The 20193-nt window shown below is 38.7% G+C and overlaps 1 protein-coding gene across 1 annotated transcript in view; it reads left to right on the top strand.

Annotated features, from left to right (window-relative positions):
• Nucleotides 1-20193, top strand: part of FLT1 (fms related receptor tyrosine kinase 1) — a 103393-nt gene that overhangs the window by 22874 nt on the left and 60326 nt on the right. The window contains exons 4-10 of the mRNA NM_204252.2: nucleotides 1540-1664; nucleotides 6811-6973; nucleotides 7061-7197; nucleotides 8706-8880; nucleotides 10271-10388; nucleotides 12349-12518; nucleotides 12912-13071. Coding sequence (NP_989583.2) covers nucleotides 1540-1664; nucleotides 6811-6973; nucleotides 7061-7197; nucleotides 8706-8880; nucleotides 10271-10388; nucleotides 12349-12518; nucleotides 12912-13071 — 1048 coding nt within the window. The remainder of the gene's footprint in view (nucleotides 1-1539; nucleotides 1665-6810; nucleotides 6974-7060; nucleotides 7198-8705; nucleotides 8881-10270; nucleotides 10389-12348; nucleotides 12519-12911; nucleotides 13072-20193) is intronic.

A 20193-nucleotide genomic window follows, 5' to 3' on the forward strand; every position in this document is an offset into this window, starting at 1 on the left:
CAAAAAAAGGTCTTTTTGCCATGCTACATACAGGTTCATTCTTGGTCTTTCCTTGAATCATATTGCAAAGGAAATTAGCCTAGCACATCCTTAGAGTACTTTTTATTACATACGCATCCTCTGTTACTCACAAGTTCCTTTTGCGATCTCTGCGAATGTTTAACACCTATTACTAAATGAAGCATTGTGATAGTCTCATTTCATAAAATATAGGTTACAAATTCACAAAATCTCTTTGGGAAAACTTTTTCAACATCCTGGGATATACTTCAGATACCTGACCTTGGGATTCTCCCTGATACATATTAGGGTAGAATTTGCTTCTCTTTCTATTATACGTCTCTAACAAAAGTATTTTTGCATATCATAAGAAAGAAGATCTTAAGGGCAGAACAGTATTATGACAGTAGGAAGTGCAGATCATACTTATGAAGGAGAAGAAAAGGCAACGCATTTAAAGAACTACTTAAGTGAACATAGGTCAATATGCAAAGTTCTGGTAGCGTTACAGTTTAAGGCTTTGTAAAGGGTCAATTCTTGCTGGCTTTACTCATTTCTTTTCCAAGAAAGATTTCCATTGTTATTTGTATGGCTTTTGACTAAGTGAAAATAATAGGATTTGCCTGAAAAAACATTGGAGCCATAGATAAGCATGAAACTAAGATCTAAGTGTTCCACTTTTTCAAGAGTTAAAAGCCAAAACTTACATGAATTTGGAGGCAGTCTCTCTGCACTTTGAGGCAAACCAAACCTTCACGTCTCAACACCTGCAAAGAAGATTTGGAGCCAGAGCCGGCGGCTCGAGCCCCTCTTTGTTAACTGGTTCAAACAATAGCAGCAGCAGTGTTCCTTATTCCCAGTGCAAGCTATTTATGACAATGCCCTTTGTTAAGGAGATTGTTTGAGGGACGGTAAAATATTTTGCCAAGCTTTCATTATTGAGTTGAATGAAATAAATGCTTTCCTGGCATTTTCCCTATCACAAAAGAGATATATAGGTATTGTGATAGTGGGAAGGAGAAGAATAGTTAACTCTTGCTAGCCTATATTCTGAGAGTATGTGGCTGGAAATATGGATGAACAATAGGGTCTTTCTAGCAAAGTCAGCGTGTTGTTTTTGGTGATTTTATTTTCTGCCATCAATTTTCGGTGTTGAGAGCATGAACATCTCTTGTGTAAATGTTTCCTGATAAGTGAATTTCAGCTTATATCTCATAACTGCTTCTCCTGAAGCACCTTGAAGAAGGAAAGACATCTTCTGGCAGTAGATACGATGTTGTAATGAGAAAAAATGTATGCGAACTCCCCTACATTTTAAAGGAGGTACCGAAGTACTGGTGCTGACGTTCAGAGATAAATGTATTTGCAAGCATTCAGTCATGTTTTACTCTAGTTGTTTAGATAAAAGTAAGCAGAAGAGTAATTTGAGGACTTTTCATTATAAATGGGATTGATTGGATCTTTCCAGGTTGTTACTATTTCCATACACTCATGGAATTCATATATTAACCTTTTCTTTTTCTTCTTCTTTTCCCGCAGATACAAGCAATCCATTTGTAGAGATGCACAGTGATATACCTAAAATAATACACATGACTGTGGGAAAAGAAATGATCATTCCTTGCAGAGTCACAGCACCGAACATTGCTGTCACGTTAAAAAAGGTACTGCAATCCAAGCATACTCCGATGGTGTTCTTGTTGATGTGAATACTGCATTTTGTTGTTGTTGTTCAGAACTATTGTGGAGATTTTCAACTATTTCAACTATTTAGTGTTCTTTAAATAGATTTCTGGGTGTCAGCATGTTTAGAAGTATTTCAACTCAGGCAGATTGGTCTCATATCTCAAAAAAGTGCTTAATCAGATCTCTTACTTTGGATGAGAGTTTTCTAAACTCTAGTGTTTTGTTCAATTTTATTGGAGGTCCATTCTTACTAAGAAGTTTAACTTCTGAAGTCAAAGGTTTCTTAAGACCTGGGGAAATTTCTTGTTCAGAGAAGAGATTTCTTCCCTTCTTTTCCTCTGGCCTTTCTCCTCTTCCCTCTCCTCCTGTCTGCTGGGACAGCCTGGAGATGTGCTGGGTCTGCATAGGGCATTTCTTCAAGTTTTCCTTTCCCCTTCAACTTTACTTCTTACTTTTTTGTCCAAATGCACTTATCAAACAGCAGACGACTTCTCTTTGTAGGGAAATCTGTTCAGGATTTGAGATGGTGGGTACAGTTACAGAAAGTCTGAACATTTTTTGTATTTCTTTCCTAAGTTGCTTAAGAGCTACATGGAGAGTTAAGTGACTGCATGCATGTAGTAAAGTGCATAATACTGGCACAGAGAATGGTGCTTCTTTTTTAGAGTTCTTTTGTTTGTCCTAAAAATCATGTGGAGGAGCCAGTGATGTTTCTAAATATGTATATATATATATATATATATATGGAGTTAGTTCTATACATAGTGGAACCAATGATCAGCACTTTTATGAGATAGCAACTTACTTATTTCATAGTAGAATAGCACGCAATTGCTGAAAGCAAGCTTAATGCAGAGAAAAGAAAGTAATTCCCGAGTAATGTGACTGCACACATATACACACATGCATGCATATGCACACACTAGCAAGACCTGTACCAGAGATGGATGGTGCAGAAGACTCTGTGGCTATAGAATCACAAGTGAATAGGAATTGACTTTCTGCAGGATGCATGATGTAAAGTGAGGACTTATCTGGGCACTGTGGTGCTGCATCTGAAATCTCAGCATATTAAGTTTCTAGCTGAGAAAATTCCCCTCATAGTTCTCATCTTATGAAACAATCTAAAAAGCAAATCGTTCTCCTTATTTGGAGGAGGTTGAGACATATCCACTCTCTTCTATCAGCTTGCCCTTAGATTGGGGTTGTGGTGATGATGCATCTTTCCACCATCAAAACCAGATGTAATACTCTGGGAAGGAGAAAGAGGAGGTGGAGCCAAATATTGAAAGAAAGGATCGGTTGCTTACATGTTTTGCATTCCAGGAAAAAGAGATATGTTCCCAGAATTTCCTGAAGTATGTAAATTACAATGCATTACATCATATCTTACTTTATTTATCATCTGTGACATTCGTGTGTGAAGATTCCAGCAAGTTTTTCCTCGCATTACAATTAAGAGATGTGCTAAATGCATTTCCCATCTGCTAGCACATTGCTTCTGGAGAGCTGGCAAAAGCTGATCTATTTTTTTCCATTTAGCATTAAAGGAAGAAGCCATTGTCCCCATAATGCAATCCGCTGGAGCTGAAAAGAAAATCCCAGCATTGGATTCCTTAAATTCTGCATTTCATATTGCCAGGGAGTCAAAATATGGAATACTTTTTGTAATGTCTCTCTTTTGAAAGGACTCATGGGTAAAGTCGCATGAACATTACCTCCCAGCGCCTTGTTCCTGTGCAGTGCTACCTTATAGTTGTAGTGGACCATATAGGAAAGGTATATAATCCATTTTCAACACTACAAGTGACTTTATTACAAAAACTGCATCTTTACATTGCTCATCATTTTTGAGATATTCTGTTATTCTAACATCCAGGCTGAATGTTTGTACGAATTGCATTGTATAGCATGACAATTGTATGCAACATAGGAGTCTTAAAAATGAGGAAGGAAATGGGGATTGAGCTTTTCATTCCTATTTCAAAACAGCCTTTCAGGTCCTATTACAATCTACATCTGCAGTAGCTGGTAGTCCTTTCTCTACCTCACCGTATGATGAAATGGTGAAATCAATTGATGGTTTTGACCTTCGGCTTAATAGAGATATCCACAGCTTCTGAAACCATTATTCCTGTCAATATGATTCGAACAACCTCATTCAAATTTCCTAAAATAAGATAAAACTTATTGCAACTAAGGTATGCACTTCTCTTGTTTCTTCATTTAAACTTGTCTTGCTAAATGGACAAAACATCCCCTTTGGTACGATGGTTTGATCCTCTGTTTACTCCCCTTTTGGATTCTCTGTCATAAAGTCAGCAACACCATTCGCAGGAACAGAACTAAATATATTTTGGTGTAAAATAAACGGAACAAAAAGAGAGAATAATAATTATCCAAAGATGTTGAGAGCCACACATCTGAACAGTCTGACTCTTAATAATCTCACCTCATCCTTCCCAAAGTGGTCTAAGGGGAGAAGATGAAAGAAAGGACAAACATCCAACACTCAAATGTACATGTTTTGTTTTATTTTCAGCTGTTTTTTTTCCACAAAGTCTGCCTTTACATACATGGGGAATCACACACTGACTATGTACTCTTGAGCATATGTACATATGCAAACCCTTGTGGTAGTACTGTGTTAATGCCCCTTTGTACACACAAAATATATCAGTGGCTAGTATCGAGCAAAGGAGGCACAGCCTGTGCCAAAATTCATTGACGTCTAGTTTGAAATAAAAAAGATAGAAGGCCAATGCTGCACTGGGATTCACAGCATTGTGGCATATACAGTTAAGTATATAGACAGTAAATTCCACGTTTACTGCAGCCGTCACAACAAATGGCTTCTTTGAATGTCTCTGACTATCTGCTGGTGTCCATCTGTAACCTGTTATTTCAGCTGGCTTTATCCTCTCCTGCTTCAGTGGAGATTGTTATGTTCCAGCACAGTGTCGCTCCATGGACCTCCTGGCCAGTGGTGAATGAGTGTCCAAGCTCTGTGGCATGGCCCTGAGCTGCTGGACCCTGCTTTGGCAGGGTGTGAACCAGGTGGTCCCCAGAGTTCCTTCCAACCTCAGCTACTCTGTGGTTCTAAGATCCTCTGTCCCGTGCAATCACAACACCATGTAATCACAATGCCATATGTTTGGCTCGTTGTTTCTGCTTAGGGTAGAATCAAGCCCTGCATGTTTCTATGAGAGTGGGAGACAGGTCACGTGAACCAGTGGGGTGGCAGAGGAGAGCCGGATAAGAAAGAGAAGTATCAAGTAACTATTTAATATAGAGTTAATGCGTTTGCCAAGAAACATCAATCTGGAGAGATTCTTCTATCTTCTTGATGTATATGAAAACATATGGAAGAGTATGCTCAAACTGTCTTCCACTGAAGCAGAGAAGGATAGATCTAGCTGAAGCTCTTGAAGGCATGATTATGAGCTAGTTAAACCAAAGCTTGGATATTTGCTTTCGAGACAGGAATGGCAAAAGGGTTCTTAGAGTCCAAGATATGGTTGAATGGTAGCCAGCAGGCTATAATGTAATGGCTTTAGTTATGTGTGTGTAATGCACACTTCCCCTGTGATTTGCGTGCTTATTATAGTATCTTATCAGCTGTTGTAAAGATAAAGAATTCTACCTCAGCACTTTTGTGGTCCCTGCAATTATTGTTCCTTTGATTCATAATGTGTTTCTGTTGGAGGAAATGTCTTGAGACAAGTTGAGGTGAGTCCAAGGGCAGCTTGCGGTGCACACTATGTGGGTAGCACAGAAGATACTGTGTTTGGGGGATACTGTACCATGCAGGATGGTACCAGGTAGCTGGCAGCCACCCATACTGGCTGTGGCTGGAGGAAGAAAGAATTGGCCAGCACACAAGTCCTCTGCTCAAATTAAAGGGAAGAAGGTGAGGAGAGGGATGCCATGAGACTGGGATCAGAAGAGATTGTTGGGCTTCAGTTAATTTGTTAATTTCACCATAAAAGTGAGCTTTATGAAAGTAGATTTGCAACCAGGCTTTGTATTGATGTCTGATCTCTGTCCAAATAGTGGCATTTATTCCATCAATAAGGCTGTGTAACGGCAATCAAGCATTGATGTGAAAACAAGAGACGTTGCCTGAGCCTCAGTGCCTGTGCCATACTTTGTCTTTCCAAATTTTTTTGATTTCTTCTTAAAATGGGGCTTAAAAATCAAAGAATGGTAAAGAAAAATATCACTTGTTCTGCTGACAAAGTGGACGCTCGATCCCACACAGCCATATTTTAGTCTGCATTAGACTTCAGGTCATAAGTTTATAAAACATCTGATGGCTTTTCACTAATTACTTGCTGGGTCCTTAACTTCTGAGGGACTTAGAAGTGCCAATTATTTTGAATGTGCTGAACACTTTTCCTCTGGAATTATTTAGTGTTTCAAGGTGTCCTTTCAAAATCACTGCTCAATAGGACTCTCCTCACTGAGTATGAATTGTATTTTTCATACCCGAGAAAGCTTCGTGGCTTTGAAGTTTGAGCTCATGTTGTATATGATGACTCAGAGAGATGTGTGCTCTGTGATGTGTCAGCTTTGGAACAAGTATTTTCTTTTTTTATGCCTTTTTTTTTTTTTTATTAACAGTCTAGTCCTTTAGACAGTATAAACCTGAGACGGATCAGATTGAATCCTGCCAGGAATTTGTTAAAGCCACAGAATGACAGCAAATCAAGTCCATTTGTCACCGCCATCGAAAAAAATGTGTATTTGTATCTCTGTCGTAACACCAGGACACTTAATTGCAAAGGTTCTCCAAGAGGAGCACTTTTGCTGCCAACTGGAAGCCAGCAGAATATCAGCCCAAGCACTGAGGCTAATGATAGTGTCAATCTATTGTGTCATAAATTACATCCTGTTATAAATAATGAATTCTTGGAAACAAATAAAACATTCACATTCTTCACTCAGATTTTTTCCTCTACTTTGTGATGAAAATGTGACTTGAAAAATCTGCATAATTAAATGTCATCCTTTCTACTTTGATTGACATTATTTTTACTTCCCACTCCTTTTTTTGGAGATTGTTTTGATTAGAGCATGGCATGAGGATAAGTTGTTTTTATGATGTATGCTTGCCACTTTTAGATTCCCAGAGAAACCTTAATTCCTGATGGCAAAACGATAATCTGGGACAACATGAGAGGCTTCAGAATACCTGAGGCAACCTACAGATTCATAGGGCTCCTGAGCTGTGAGACAACCATCGGTGGGCACAAGTATAGCACGAAGTACCTAACGCACCGAGAGAGTAAGTGGCCTTCCCCGATCCCCCTCTTTTGGAAGGCAGTCTGCCCTGGGGATGTTTCTGAATTCTCCTTTTCTTCATGATGTGCAGCCAACACAATTTTTGACATTAAGTTAAGCACCCCACGCCTTGTCAAGCTGCTGAAGGGAGACAGCCTGGCAATCAACTGCACTGTCAAGGCAGCCTGGAACACCCGCGTGCAAATGACGTGGACTTATCCTGGGGAGGTGAGTGCTGGGGCTGAAAGGGAGTAATGAGGGGTTCCCATAGATCACACTGCATCTCACATCCCAGGAAGAATTCTGCCTCAAAATGCTTGCCATGTTTCGCATACCATCCCTGTGACCCTTGCTGACATGGCTTTTAAGATTTTTTTCCGCTCTTTTCTTTCTGGTGGTTAATTGAATAAGTAAACATGTTTACACAATGTACTCTGCTGTATTGCATAATCACGAGTGAGCACTAGAATTCTTTCATCCCTGGAAGCTTCTTTCCAACCTGAGGAAATGATAGAAATTTATCACCCGCTCCCAGTCAGGGACTCTCTCTTGCGACTGAAAATTTTCGTTGAGGCTGTCTTTCTTAACACATTCATTTCAAAGACTGGCAGACAGTCAGGCACCTGACTCAGGCATGTTTAGAAAAGATATTTTGATTTAGCTAGCCAAAATCTCATTTGTTAAGTGTCACATGAACAATCCACTTGTTTTGACAACTACAGGAATAATCTTGAATGTGCTTCTCCTCCCATCACGTTGGGAGCATCCTCATAAATATTTGTCACTTACAGAATAACTGCCAGGAGTTCATGTAAAGCTGATAAGAAATTTGACATTAGTTTAAGGTTTACAACTCCCATTCCTTTCATGTCAGTTTGATTTATGCTGATGATTCAAGTCTTGATCATTTATTATGTCACTCATTGTGTCTAATCACAAGCTAAAATTATGAATACATTACATAGGGAAGATTAATGCAATAATTTCTTGCATGTTGTAGACATTTTGCTTGGCATTTTTTCTCCACAGAAGTAAAGAACTTAGCAACAAGATATGCTCCAAATACATTAGATTTGATCACTGTTGCCTTACCAAGCCTTAGCATAGCACCACACTTGTGAAACTCTGCTTGGGTTTTATTTGGACGGTAACTGAAGGGTGTTCGGCGTTTATAAGACCACAACAATGTCCTGGGTTAAATAAACTTTGAGGCCAAAGGCTGAGGGAGAGTTGCAGGAAATAACTCCTCAGCTTCACGTTATCTTCAGTTCCACCCTGTTACTCCTTTGCCAAATCTTCTCTGTCACTTCTCCATCTACAGTGTTTCCAGAATTCTCCCCTTCTTGTGTCAAAGCCCTCATTTTCTGTATGTCTGCCAAGCTGTGTACTGCCTTTCATGTACCAGCTCTGGGTTTTTCATGAGCAATGCTGGGTGAGGAGTGGTGGGGAGCTGAGCCCATTACTGTGGCAGGCTGTGCAGATGAGTTGGTCTTCATCTGGAAAGGAGTTTGGATACTACAACTTAAATGGAAGTAAGAAGGAATTGCCAGATAAAGTCACTTTCTATTTTTATTGTTGATTCTCTGGAAATTTTAGGCATCCTTTTCAGGTTTGTCCTGTTCAAAAGGGTCTGAATATGTGTTGTTTTAAAACTTGGTGGCAGAAGAGCCAATTAAAAATCATAATATTCATGAAAATTTGATTCAGCTCTTTAACATTAATTTTTACTTTAACAGGCTATGAAGAGAGGTTCTGTAACACAGCGCATTGACCAGAAGAATAGAGAAGCCAATGTTTTTTACAGTATTCTTGTTATTGACAAAGTTCGTGATATTGATAAAGGCCAGTACGCCTGCCATGTGAAGAGTGGACCCTCAAACAAATTAGTCAACACAACAGTCATAGTTTATGGTAAGAAATACCTAGAATGTGTAGAACAGTGAATGCTTACTTACCAAGTTCAGTCACACATTAGCTTTTTATCTTGATAAAAGGTGGAAATAAATTTCTAGCCTGGCCATCATAGGTAGAAGAGGAGGGAGTTCAGTGAAAATACATGCCTTTTATTCCATGGCTGTTTTGTTTTGTTGGCAATAGACGCATTAGTGTTTAGTTTGATCACCCATTCCTGCTAAGAACTGTGATAGATACCCTGTTCTCAATCTGACAGTTCTGGCAGTTCCAGTTCCTCTTCTGCAGTACTTGCTCCACTGCTCCCTTTGAAACATGAAGAAGAAACAGATACACTAGCTCTACCTGGAGAATACAGCTACTAAACCATTCACAAAGCTGAAACAAGTCAGAGAAGCTGGAGCTATTGAAGCTAGTCTGTAAACTCTTATTTGTGTAAACAGCCTCATCTATGGGATACTCATATTGGAAAAAGACTATGTGAATAAGGGTTTGCTGAATCAGAGTTGTATCTTTAGGTATAACCTGACTTATGTAGTTAAACTACTGAGTTGTCTTGAACATGTTCTTTTCAGTGCATGCTGCAAACATGACCAAATATTGCACTTATTTAATGCATATGCAGTATACATATCCAATCCATAATGTGAATAAATATTGCGCTGTAGATACTATCAAAGGACACTATTTTTTTTTTCATATTTTATATATTTTATTTTGTTTAATTGCATTTTGGAAAAAAAATTCAGTGTGTTCTATAAATATGTTTTTTCGCCTCTGATGAAATCTACCAATTCATCAGAGTTTGAAATACGGGGCAATACAACTGGAAAAGAATGAATTCCAGCAGGTTGAGGTTGTTCCAATGAAGTGATAAAGATATGTTTGTTGGATAGAACAGCTGTTTACCAATGCTAGAGAGAGTTTCTGTCTTTTCCTTTGCTATTTCTCTGAAGATCACTTCATTCCTCTCCAAACAAACATTTTATTTTGGAACATCCATTGATTCTCAGCCTTCAGGGGAGGAGAGATCATCTGTTCATCTAGTTCATCTTCCTGTATACCATGAACCATCTACTTTTTCTTTTCTTTCTTTCTTTCTTTTTTTTTTTTTTTTTTGACTGAAGCACAGTGTGAATTTGACTAGAGTGTATCTTCTCTACGTAGATTCATGGCTTGGGAATTGCACCTCAGCTTCTTTTATATTTGTGGCATTCTTCTCTTTAGAAGAGTTGGTTTTAATCTTGCTGTTGCCATGTGGGAACAATAAAATTAATAAAGAGCATTTTTATTTGGATTCCTCTTCTTTTTAGAAGAGTAACTCTTCTTTTTTTTTTTCAGAGTGAAAATTGTTAACATGAGTGCACTTTTTTCCTTTTATTTCTTTAAGATAAGAGATTCATTAATTTGAAACGTCGAAGAAAAACTATGCTGGAGGCTGTAGCAGGAAGAAAATCCTATCGCTTGCCAATGAAAGTGAAGGCATTTCCCTCTCCAGAGGTTACATGGTAGGATAACAATTACTTCCAACATATACACACTAGATCTCTTCCTAAATGAAAAATGATATGTTGATAAAATATTCTAATAAAACCCCTTAAAATGACAACAAAACAGGGACAGCATAACTGTAGAGTTTTATTGGACTTTTCAGGGTCTTTCTGAGTTTTAACAATTTAAAAGAACATCATCTGTATTATGCAAGTTCTAAATAAGATGCCTGGAAGGTTTAAAGTTAAAGTTAAGTTGAAGTTCCTCAAATACATTAGATATGTCTCCTACTGAAATCTGTGGACAGTCTAATGCTATATCTCCTAGTCTTGACTGAATCAGTGCATTCCACATCATGCAGACCTGAATTTGTCTTTTAGACAGAATGAGAAAAGAGAATCTTTATTAAAATAAGTGACTGAGTTGATTGATACAGCCATGGACTATGAGAAGAGCATTGGAAGCGGGCTTTGTTATATGGCGATCTGCCAGTTTTACGTCTCTATTAGTGACCAGAGCTTTCACTTTGGCTCAAGTATACCGAGCTAAGGAATCTTTTAAACAGTTTTTTGTCTTAACCACCTTTCTATGAAACAATGTTATCTACTTGTGATCTCAAGGTGCCGGGGTCTTTTTGTTGTTGTTGTTTAAATAATTTTAAATAGCAATAGCTCTGGCTCAATTCATTGAACTTTAACAAAGAGTCTATGACAAGAATGATTAAGAAAACAAACCATACATAAACGAACAGTGAGAGTTCATGTTACTCGCAGCCAGAAATTATTTTTATTCCAAACATTTTGTTTTATTTTCACAATCCCCTCTGCATTTACAGCTTTGCATGGAAAATTAATGGATGAAAGTGGAGCTGATATTTGCCATTTATATTTGCTATTTCTTTAATGGTTGGGCTTATTGACTGCACATTTACATATAGATCTTCTGGGGAAAAAATCTATTAAAACATAAGAATATTACTTTATTTCTTACTGTGAAGGTGGTAGAACACTAGAACAAGTTGTCCAGAGAGGCTGTGGATTCTCCATCTCATGAGATGTTTAAAATCTGACTGGACATGGTCCTGGACAACATGATGACCTCGACTTAAGCAAGGGGGTGGACAGGCAATCTCCAGAGGCTCTTTCAGCCTCAAACATTCTGTAGTTCTGTAAAATACACATACAGTGAGATGCCTAAATCCATGGTCCTTAGACCCATTTTTTAGGGCTTCTCTAATGGCTGAAAGAGCTTTCTGTAAACACTGGAACACAAGAATCAATCTAATTAAGCCCATGATCACAGTGAAGCGGTTGCACTTTTCTACTAATATCACATAAGTCTTCATTCAGCAACCTACAAAAATGAGCTTTTTGTCATATTTTAAACTTTGAATAAAAACGGTCTGCTTATTCAGGAATCTGTGGGTGAAGTAACAGTTCTCTCTTTCTGTGTTGATTTTCTGTTATCTTTAACAACATTCACTATGATAGCAGGATATCTGATTCTTAAGTGCTTATCTAATCTACTTACTCTTCCTCTTCCTAAAATCACAGCTGTGCTTAGGCTACAGTAATACTTTGTCCTGGGATGTATAAAGAAGTCGTAAGATATGGTTGGTGATGCGACCTTCATTTGTGTGACTGACTTGTAGTCAAAATGGTTGTCTTCTAGACAGCACAGCACAATCAGGGAAAGACGGGATCTTCAGAGGCAGAGTTCCAATTTTCAGAAACTCTCAAATATTACAGAGTCCCATCAGATCCTTGTCAATTTTAGCGTGTAGAAGTACTGTATAAATATCAGCAATTTGTAAGGGAAGGTAAACCAAATCTTAGATTGGTAGGATTCTGGTAAACAGAATCTTAGCTTGTAAGTTCAGTTCTCACCCAAAGATCAAGAAATGGGAAACAAAGAAACACAGGCTGTTAAAGCAGCTCTACTTTTCCATTATTTTATTTGTGGACTTTTTCTGAACAGGTTAAAAGATGGGTTGCCTGCTGCTGAAAAGTGTGCCCGGTACATGGTTAAAAACTATTCATTAATCATCAAGGATGTTGCTGAGGAAGATGCTGGAAACTACACTATAATATTGAGCTTACGACAGTGGAACTTGTCTAAAAATCTTACAGTCACTCTTAAAGTAAATGGTGAGTTTGCAGTGTGTTCCCACACTTCTCCTGAACATAAACATTAAGCTGTCATTGAACAGTTTGTCTTGCATGGTCCAGGTCACTGTGGACTTTCTTACCTATTTTCATGGACACAAATCCAAGTCCGAGGTATGGGGACAAGGGACCCTTCTTGAAATCAGCAAATGGACACTGGTTTCCAATGGAAGGGCTTCTATCTTCCATGGCCATGTACTTGTTCCTGATTACTTAAATGTGTTAGTAATCGCTCATCTGATATAACTTTGTCCTGTTGTTTTTCTTTCTTCTCCTGGGGACTTTTTTGATTACTCACCCTGCAGGAATGGGGTTTTGTCATGATCATTGGAAATGAGCTGCTTTTAATCGCTTTCCAATTTTTACTTCTTACAGTGAAACCCCAGATATATGAAAATGCTGTGTCATCATTCCCTGATCCAAATCTGTATTTACTGAGTAGCAAACAAGTGCTGACATGCACCGTGTATGGTATTCCTCCGCCAAAAATTACATGGATGTGGTATCCCTGTAGACAAAACCATTCTAAAACAAGGTAGGACAGCTTCTTTACTTATATTTAGTTTGTCTTTCCTTCCATTTTTACCTAAAGATTACCTTAAGAATGAAGCTCACTGTGACTATTGCTTAGTTAGTAAACTACGTTTATATTTAATCAATGTATTTTTAAGTAAACATGCAGAAACAATGCAGGTTTTTTTCTGCATCATTATTTGAGAATAGAGAGCAGAGTCATTGTTTCGTGCTGTTGCTTATTTTCATTTACAGTTCACTGCTATTCATGCGTACAATGTTCAGAAGTGATAATTGCTTTTTAATTTTTATGAGGTAAGCCTTGCAGGCAATGTCTTGCTAAGTGCACATTCTTTCTCATGGAGGAAACTTCCTTGCTTTTCTCCATGCTTTTGTCATCATACAGTGATTCCACTGAGTGTTTTTTTTTTGTTTGTTTGTTTTTTATTTTTTAATTCAACAGAAATGATCTTAAAAGCCTTCTCTATTATGAAGGTCACATGTTTCTTATAATACATTGACTCATAGGTTCAGTTCAGCAAGACAAAGTTGCCCAACATTCTCCAGATGATATTTCAACAGGGTAAAATATAAGTGGCATCATACAGGCTTATTTGATGCTGATGTGGCACTTGATTAACAAACCCTCTTTTATATTTAAGATTTCTTTTGAACTTTGTGTCTGATGATGACAAGTTTGTATGTTGACTCATTTATCCACAGCTCTTCCTGAATCCCAACATCTGGCACAGTCTTAAAGATTAACACTAACAGTAGAGTTAAGCTACGGTTTTAGGGTTGAAACATGCAATAAATTTGGAGTGTAGCAAAATAAAGACATTTAAGAACCTAATGAAAGCTAAGAACCCAATATTTTCATTTGAAGGTGATCACTTTACATGGGATTTAACTTCTTTAACGCTTCCAAAGAATTGAGCTTTAGTGTCAATCCAGCCGAACATATACATACATGCTTAAACATTGATATAGGTGCTTAACTGAAAAGACACAAGACACCTGATTAAAAGAAATAGGAAAATCACTATATTTCATATTAAGGATACCTGCAAGTGCTGGACACCTCTTCTTGGAAGCACATGTTTCATTTTTCGTTACATCCCACTTTGTGATAATGCAAATGAATGGCTTTCTGTGTCCCTCTCACCAAGAGGTGGCACTAGCAATCTCTCCTTTTGCTAGAATAGGTAAAACCTGAAAATCTCAATTTTGAGGACAGGTAAGGACAGCATTTCCCCTCTCTTTTATGTCACATTTGAAGCACTAGTCACAAAAATTCCAAGTAATTATTTATTTTGCCTTGTAGCTATGAGGTGTAAGGTAAAAGAAACTGCTATGTCTTTTAAGTAGATAGTCCCTGAGAAAGGTATATATGAAATTTCTTAACCTTTTAATTTCTTGCAAGAGTTTATGCATATTAATACGTACTCTGGACTGAAATCACAATGTGGCCGTGGTAAAACAGTTGGCTCTTCTTTGAGAGCAGAAGTGAGGCTCTTCCACTGTCAAATATTTCCTTCTGTTAACAAGCTCTGCATCAAGGATCATGTCATCAGCAATAAAAAATAATATCCTCAAGCAGGTGTCTAATAAAATGCTAAACTGTAGACTCAATTAAATCCTAATTAGAAGTGTGTTTGAACAGGTGATCAAAGGAGAAAAGTAGCAATTTAAACATCAGCTATTGGCTCTGTTACAAGGCTGTTTCCACTCTTGTTTCCAAATTGCCTTCATCATTGTTCTATGACAATTCTTTTTGCATCCTCCCTTTCCTTACCCTTCAAACTCTCATTGAAGAAGCAATCTGGAGAACGCAATTTTTAATGTTGTACCTAAGATGACTGGAGCGACTCCCAGTGAAACATAGGGTGTGAATTAAGTGTCATAGAATGGCAGGAATACCTGAGTGATTGTATTTTGTCTCCTCTTCAGGGAGGGGAACAGAAAGCCTTGCAGCTGGCATGGTCAGCACAAGTCTTTTCCCTAAAGAATGGGAAAACCCTTTAATTCCAGCTTTTTCACCATTTTTCCCTCCTTGTGTGAGGTGATGCTTCCTTATGCAACAGATTAATTATGAAGGTACTTTGTGCAGCAGATCAGAAATATGTCTTGTTCTCCCATCTCTTCTTTGGACTTATCTGCCCAATATCAGGTTTCCAAGGATAAAATGTTGCTCTGTTTGTGCTCATAGGTAGTGCCTATTTCTGTGCACAGGTGAAAAAACAGTGCCTTAAGTTGATAAACCAATGCAGGCTACCATTACTCACCATTTTGCAGTATAGATTGTCATGAGTTTCTGAGTCCCATGCCAAAGGACACAGCTCACTTTCTGAGGATAAAGATGTGGTTGCTGAAAGACCTTGCAGCGCACAGGTCTTTTGGCTTCAAAATACATATGCTTAACTTTACACTGCTGGAATACTGTCACTGAACACTGGGAAACGACTCACAGTGCATAAATGAGACATTTGTATTTATGAATGACTGTTGCCTATGGTCTCCTTAATAGAAACCATTAGGTACTCTGTTTCCTTCAGTTGCTGTTCCAGACAGTTTTTCTGTTTCAAAAAGATAAAAATAACTCAGTGGATTCCATTGATTAAAATGAAGTGCAGATATATTTCAATGCTTTGTAATTAGTACAGTCAACTTCCATAACTCTCTGCTGAATGCTTTTTTCAGGCACACAACAGGTAACAAGCTGAATGTAACAGTTCCCATTGTTTCCTGGTAGCAAATTTTTAAAAAATGCTGCAAAATTACTCAACAAATTTAACTTTTTCAAATGCAGGAAAACTGAGAACATCATTAAAATTCCATCCTCTTTATTTTCTTTTAAAACAACTTTGCTTAGCCAACTCTATTACCATTAAATAACTTTTTGTTAACTAGAAGATAGCCAACTAGATTGTGGAAAGATTAACTTCTAATTTTATATCCCAGCAAGGAAGCACAGAAGAGTCAAGAAAAATTGTCTGGGGCAAAAAATAAAGTTTGGTGGGTTTTTGGTTTAAAGGATGTTCAGATCTAACAAATTCAGATATGGCAGGCAAAAGTCAGTGGAGAATGGAATGAGTTAAAATAAAATGCAATTAAAAAGTAAAAGAATAGACATCTTTAAATGAGTGCCGTTTTCCTGAAAACATCTTATTCAGTGTCAGCTTACTCCAGAGTGGCAGCAGATACAGCAGATGCATCCATCCACTGCTCAGTGGATATAGCAGAAGGCACTCTGACCTCCATCCTTAGCTTGTTGCCTAAGCAGCCTCCCCGTCCTCTTCCCTGCCACTCTGCTCCTGTTTTTCTGGCCTTGCTTTTGCTGAGGTTGGGTTGTTGGCAGAGTTCTGTGGAGAAGGAGCCAGGGCAGGGCTTGCTGAGGTTCTCAGGAGCCACCAAGGCTGATCTCTGCCTATGACCCATCCACTCTGAGGCTGTAGAATGAGCGTCTCCATGCTGGAGACATGCTTGATGTGAATGGGTCTTGACCTAAATCTCATCAGCAGATTTGTGTTTATCTTAGAGTTTGGTAGAGGTTGCCAAGAAAGGCATGTGAGATATTGATATTCTTAGTATAAGCACTGGCTTCCTCAGCTCTCGTGCGGCATCATCTGAGGGCAGTTTCAGAGAGACCTTCACCGTGCTCTGCCCAAGACTTGACCCGTCAGCCCTCCAGAATGTGCAGACAGATGCAGCAATGCAATTTTATCTTGGGTGTTCCAGCTCTCCCATCAGCTTACTGCTTTCCTCTCTTCTCAAGCTATCAGTTACAGTTAGTCTCAAACCAAATGTCAGATTATTAATTTATGACCTTGTCATTGCATCTATCTGGGCTTTTAAAATTATTATTTTTGTATGTGTGCATAAGGAAAAGTATAATGGCATTGTGGAGATATCTACAAAAAGAAAGCAATCAGGAAAACTGGTACCTGCATGGAGATAGAGTGCTTGGAACTGCCATCACAGAGTGCGTGGCCTGACTCTCACCAGCTACAGTGAAAGAGGGAGTGGGACATGTGTGCATAGCAGTCTAATTACATTTCTGCATTGTTTATGTCAGGGCATTAATAAAGGACTGAAAGGCAGAATGATTAGGATGTCCTTGGATAGATTATCAGGGGAAACTAGGTTTGGAACATCAGTGAGGTATGTAAAATGCACAAATGTTAATTGTACTTAATTAGAAATGTACTGAACCACCCAAATTTAATTGTGGATGTCTGCAAACACTGATGCCCATTAGTTTGTCCACAGCAAATGTTTTTGTTCGCCATGCCACCTTCTATTTTCAGGAAGGGGAAGTCTGAGTCCTTAGTGCTGGTGAAAGTAGGTCAGATGCCATTAATAAACAGGTAGTGCAGAAATGCCTTTGTTTAATTTGACATGTGGCCAGACCCAAAGCTCCAAATTCATGCTGGCTGAGACCTTTGTGCCTTCCATTCCCTACTGCAAGAAAATCCTCTTGCAGTGATCTGGTAGTGTAAAGGTACTATGGGTACACGAAGAGGTATGCCTACTATTCCCTTGTTTGTCTGTGGCTGTGGAAATCGATGTGCGTAAACAAAAATCAAGCGGTGTCATTTTCACTTTTCTTTCTGAAAAATGCAGAGAAATGAAAATGAGAGTACACTGTTGCACCATAGACTTGAAGAGAGGATGAGGTTGAAAGGAGTAGAATAGAGTCTGATCTGTCTAGGACCAACTATGCAGTTCACTGAAGCATCACATTCTCCACTTCCTCTATGAGCCAAAAGCCAGGGCTTGTTTGTGTTTGCAAACAGCTGGTAGGGCAGCTTTTGTGTCCTCAGCCAAAGATATTTTGGAAAATATCTTTTAAAATATTTTATTTACAAAATGCCGTATGAATCAGCCCAGGCATACACATATGGATAAATAAGCCTGATAAATACACACAACTCATGCAGTACAGTTTGCCACAGTCTGTCCCAAGGGTGCTGTAGTGGATGCACTGATGAATTTACTTTGCAAGCTGCAAATGCTCTCAAAGGCTTTATCGTGGATTGTAGTTGAACCAGAAGATTAAGCTTTCCAATTCTGGTATTGCTAATTTTCAGATCACTTTAAATTAAGATGTCCAAAGTCTAATAGAAAATATTTTAGCATTATCTTCCACAAGTAATTTTTTTTAACTGGTAATGAATCAAACCTAATATATAAGAACTACAGTAACTTCCAGATGCTCTGTTTCGTGTTGTGTTTTAACCCCTGTCTCGCCTACCTTCTTGTCAGTCATTTATTTTTTCCCCAGTATCTTTTCCCATGGTTTCCCTTCACAGCATGACCTCTTGGCTTTGCTGAGGATGGTCTGACACCCATCCTAAAGGAAGATGTGGGGTCATACCGGTGGTTGCTATTGCTTAATATTTAACTCTCCATGGGGAAGAGCAATATCTGAGACATGGGTACATCCCACCCTCCAGCCAGAGATATTCTTCTGTCCTAGCAGGGGCTCTTGGCTGGGAAGGCTCAGGGTCAAACTGTGTGTGCTCAGGAGTGATTATAAATGAAGTGCTATTATTGGACTGAGTACACCTTTTACAATAATATACAAACTTCAACTAGCATCCTTTTTCCTTTTATGTCTATTCCTTTCAAAAACTCTTTGCAGAAGGCTTTGAAGAGACGTGCTGTATGAGGTAAGATCATGTCAGAAAGAAAAATATTCAGTTACAAAATAGAAAGCAGAGGTTAGGAGGGAACAGCCAGTTCTTGCCATGTAGGGAGGTGACCAGCTAAGTGTTTCAGGAGCTGGTGCTGGGGTCTGTGCTTGTCAGCATGTTCAGAAATAACCTGGAAATGGTGGTGATGAGGTGACAGAGCTTGCTGATGATACAAAGTCATTCAGATCTTTGATGATGGCAGCTGATTGCAGAGAAATGCAGAATAGTATGAATCTGAGTATCTGGCTGATAAAGTGCCAGATGAAGTTTGCTGAAGATAAATGTGTGTAGTGTGCATAGGAGAGCACTTTCCCACTTTTGCATGTAAAATGGTGAACCACTCTCTGATCATTACTGACATACAGAGGGAGCTGAGCATTGTGGTACATGCCTTTGTGCAAGCAGTGGCAATCAGGAGCAGCTCAAAAAACAAATCAAGCTTAAAAATTACCATGAGTGTACAAGGTCTGCTCCAAAAGTAATTCCTCCTTTTTTATTATGTTGGCCCATGACCTCAGAGGTGGATGTTGGTGGTACTGCATATGAAGCAAAGCTGTGTCATGGGATTCCTCCATATGGGAAAAAAATGGCACCCATCAACATTCATCAGCACTCACTGAACGTTTATGGAAACCCAACAATGGACATGAGCACAGTGAGGCCATGAATGGTGCTTTTCACAGTGGTGATAGCAACAGTGGATCACCTCCACTTGTGTAGATTTTTATGAGCTCAGCATGCAGGCTGTTGTTCATTGCTGGTGAAAATACACGGCTAATGATGGTGACTGTGTTGAAAAACAGTGCCTTGTAGCTGAGAATTTTCTCTACCAAATAGTGTTATTTTGCTCTTTGTAGCTGCTGTAGTTTTCATAGAAGTGGCATATAAGAGGCATTAGTTTTGCTGTGATCAATGTAGAATAGAACAAAACTGAGAATGCCATGATAGCTCCACATAAATTCATTAAGTACTGGCATTTCTTATACTAAGATCAGTTCTGATCTTTTCATCTAAAAGGGTGCATCCAAACAGGGAGATACACCAAGAAGGGCAACAAATAGAATCAAAGGAATTTTAGGGAATGAGAGGAGTGTTTGAGGGATGAGTAAGGAGGGAAGTCAGGGCTTTGTGGCCTGAAAAAAATAGCTTACCTGTGAGCTACATAGTAGAGATTTACAGACTAGTGAAGGACACAGATTTCTGGGGATCAGCTGTATATGCCTTTTCCAGTTCAAGAAGTAGGGGCCATGAAATGAAACTAGTAGGATTGCTATTCAAAATGAAAAGGAGACGTTCGTCCATTCACTGGGGAGCAGATGTGTGAAACTCCTTGCTAGAGGGTTTCGTGGGTACTAAGAGTTTGACTAGCTTCAAAGGGAGATTGCTTGAAGCCCTAGAAGGGAAATCCACTGGGACTTACTTAAGTGTAGTGATGGCCTCACTTGCAG

Source organism: Gallus gallus, chromosome 1, assembly GCF_016699485.2.
Source record: "Gallus gallus isolate bGalGal1 chromosome 1, bGalGal1.mat.broiler.GRCg7b, whole genome shotgun sequence".
Taxonomy (NCBI): domain Eukaryota; kingdom Metazoa; phylum Chordata; class Aves; order Galliformes; family Phasianidae; genus Gallus; species Gallus gallus.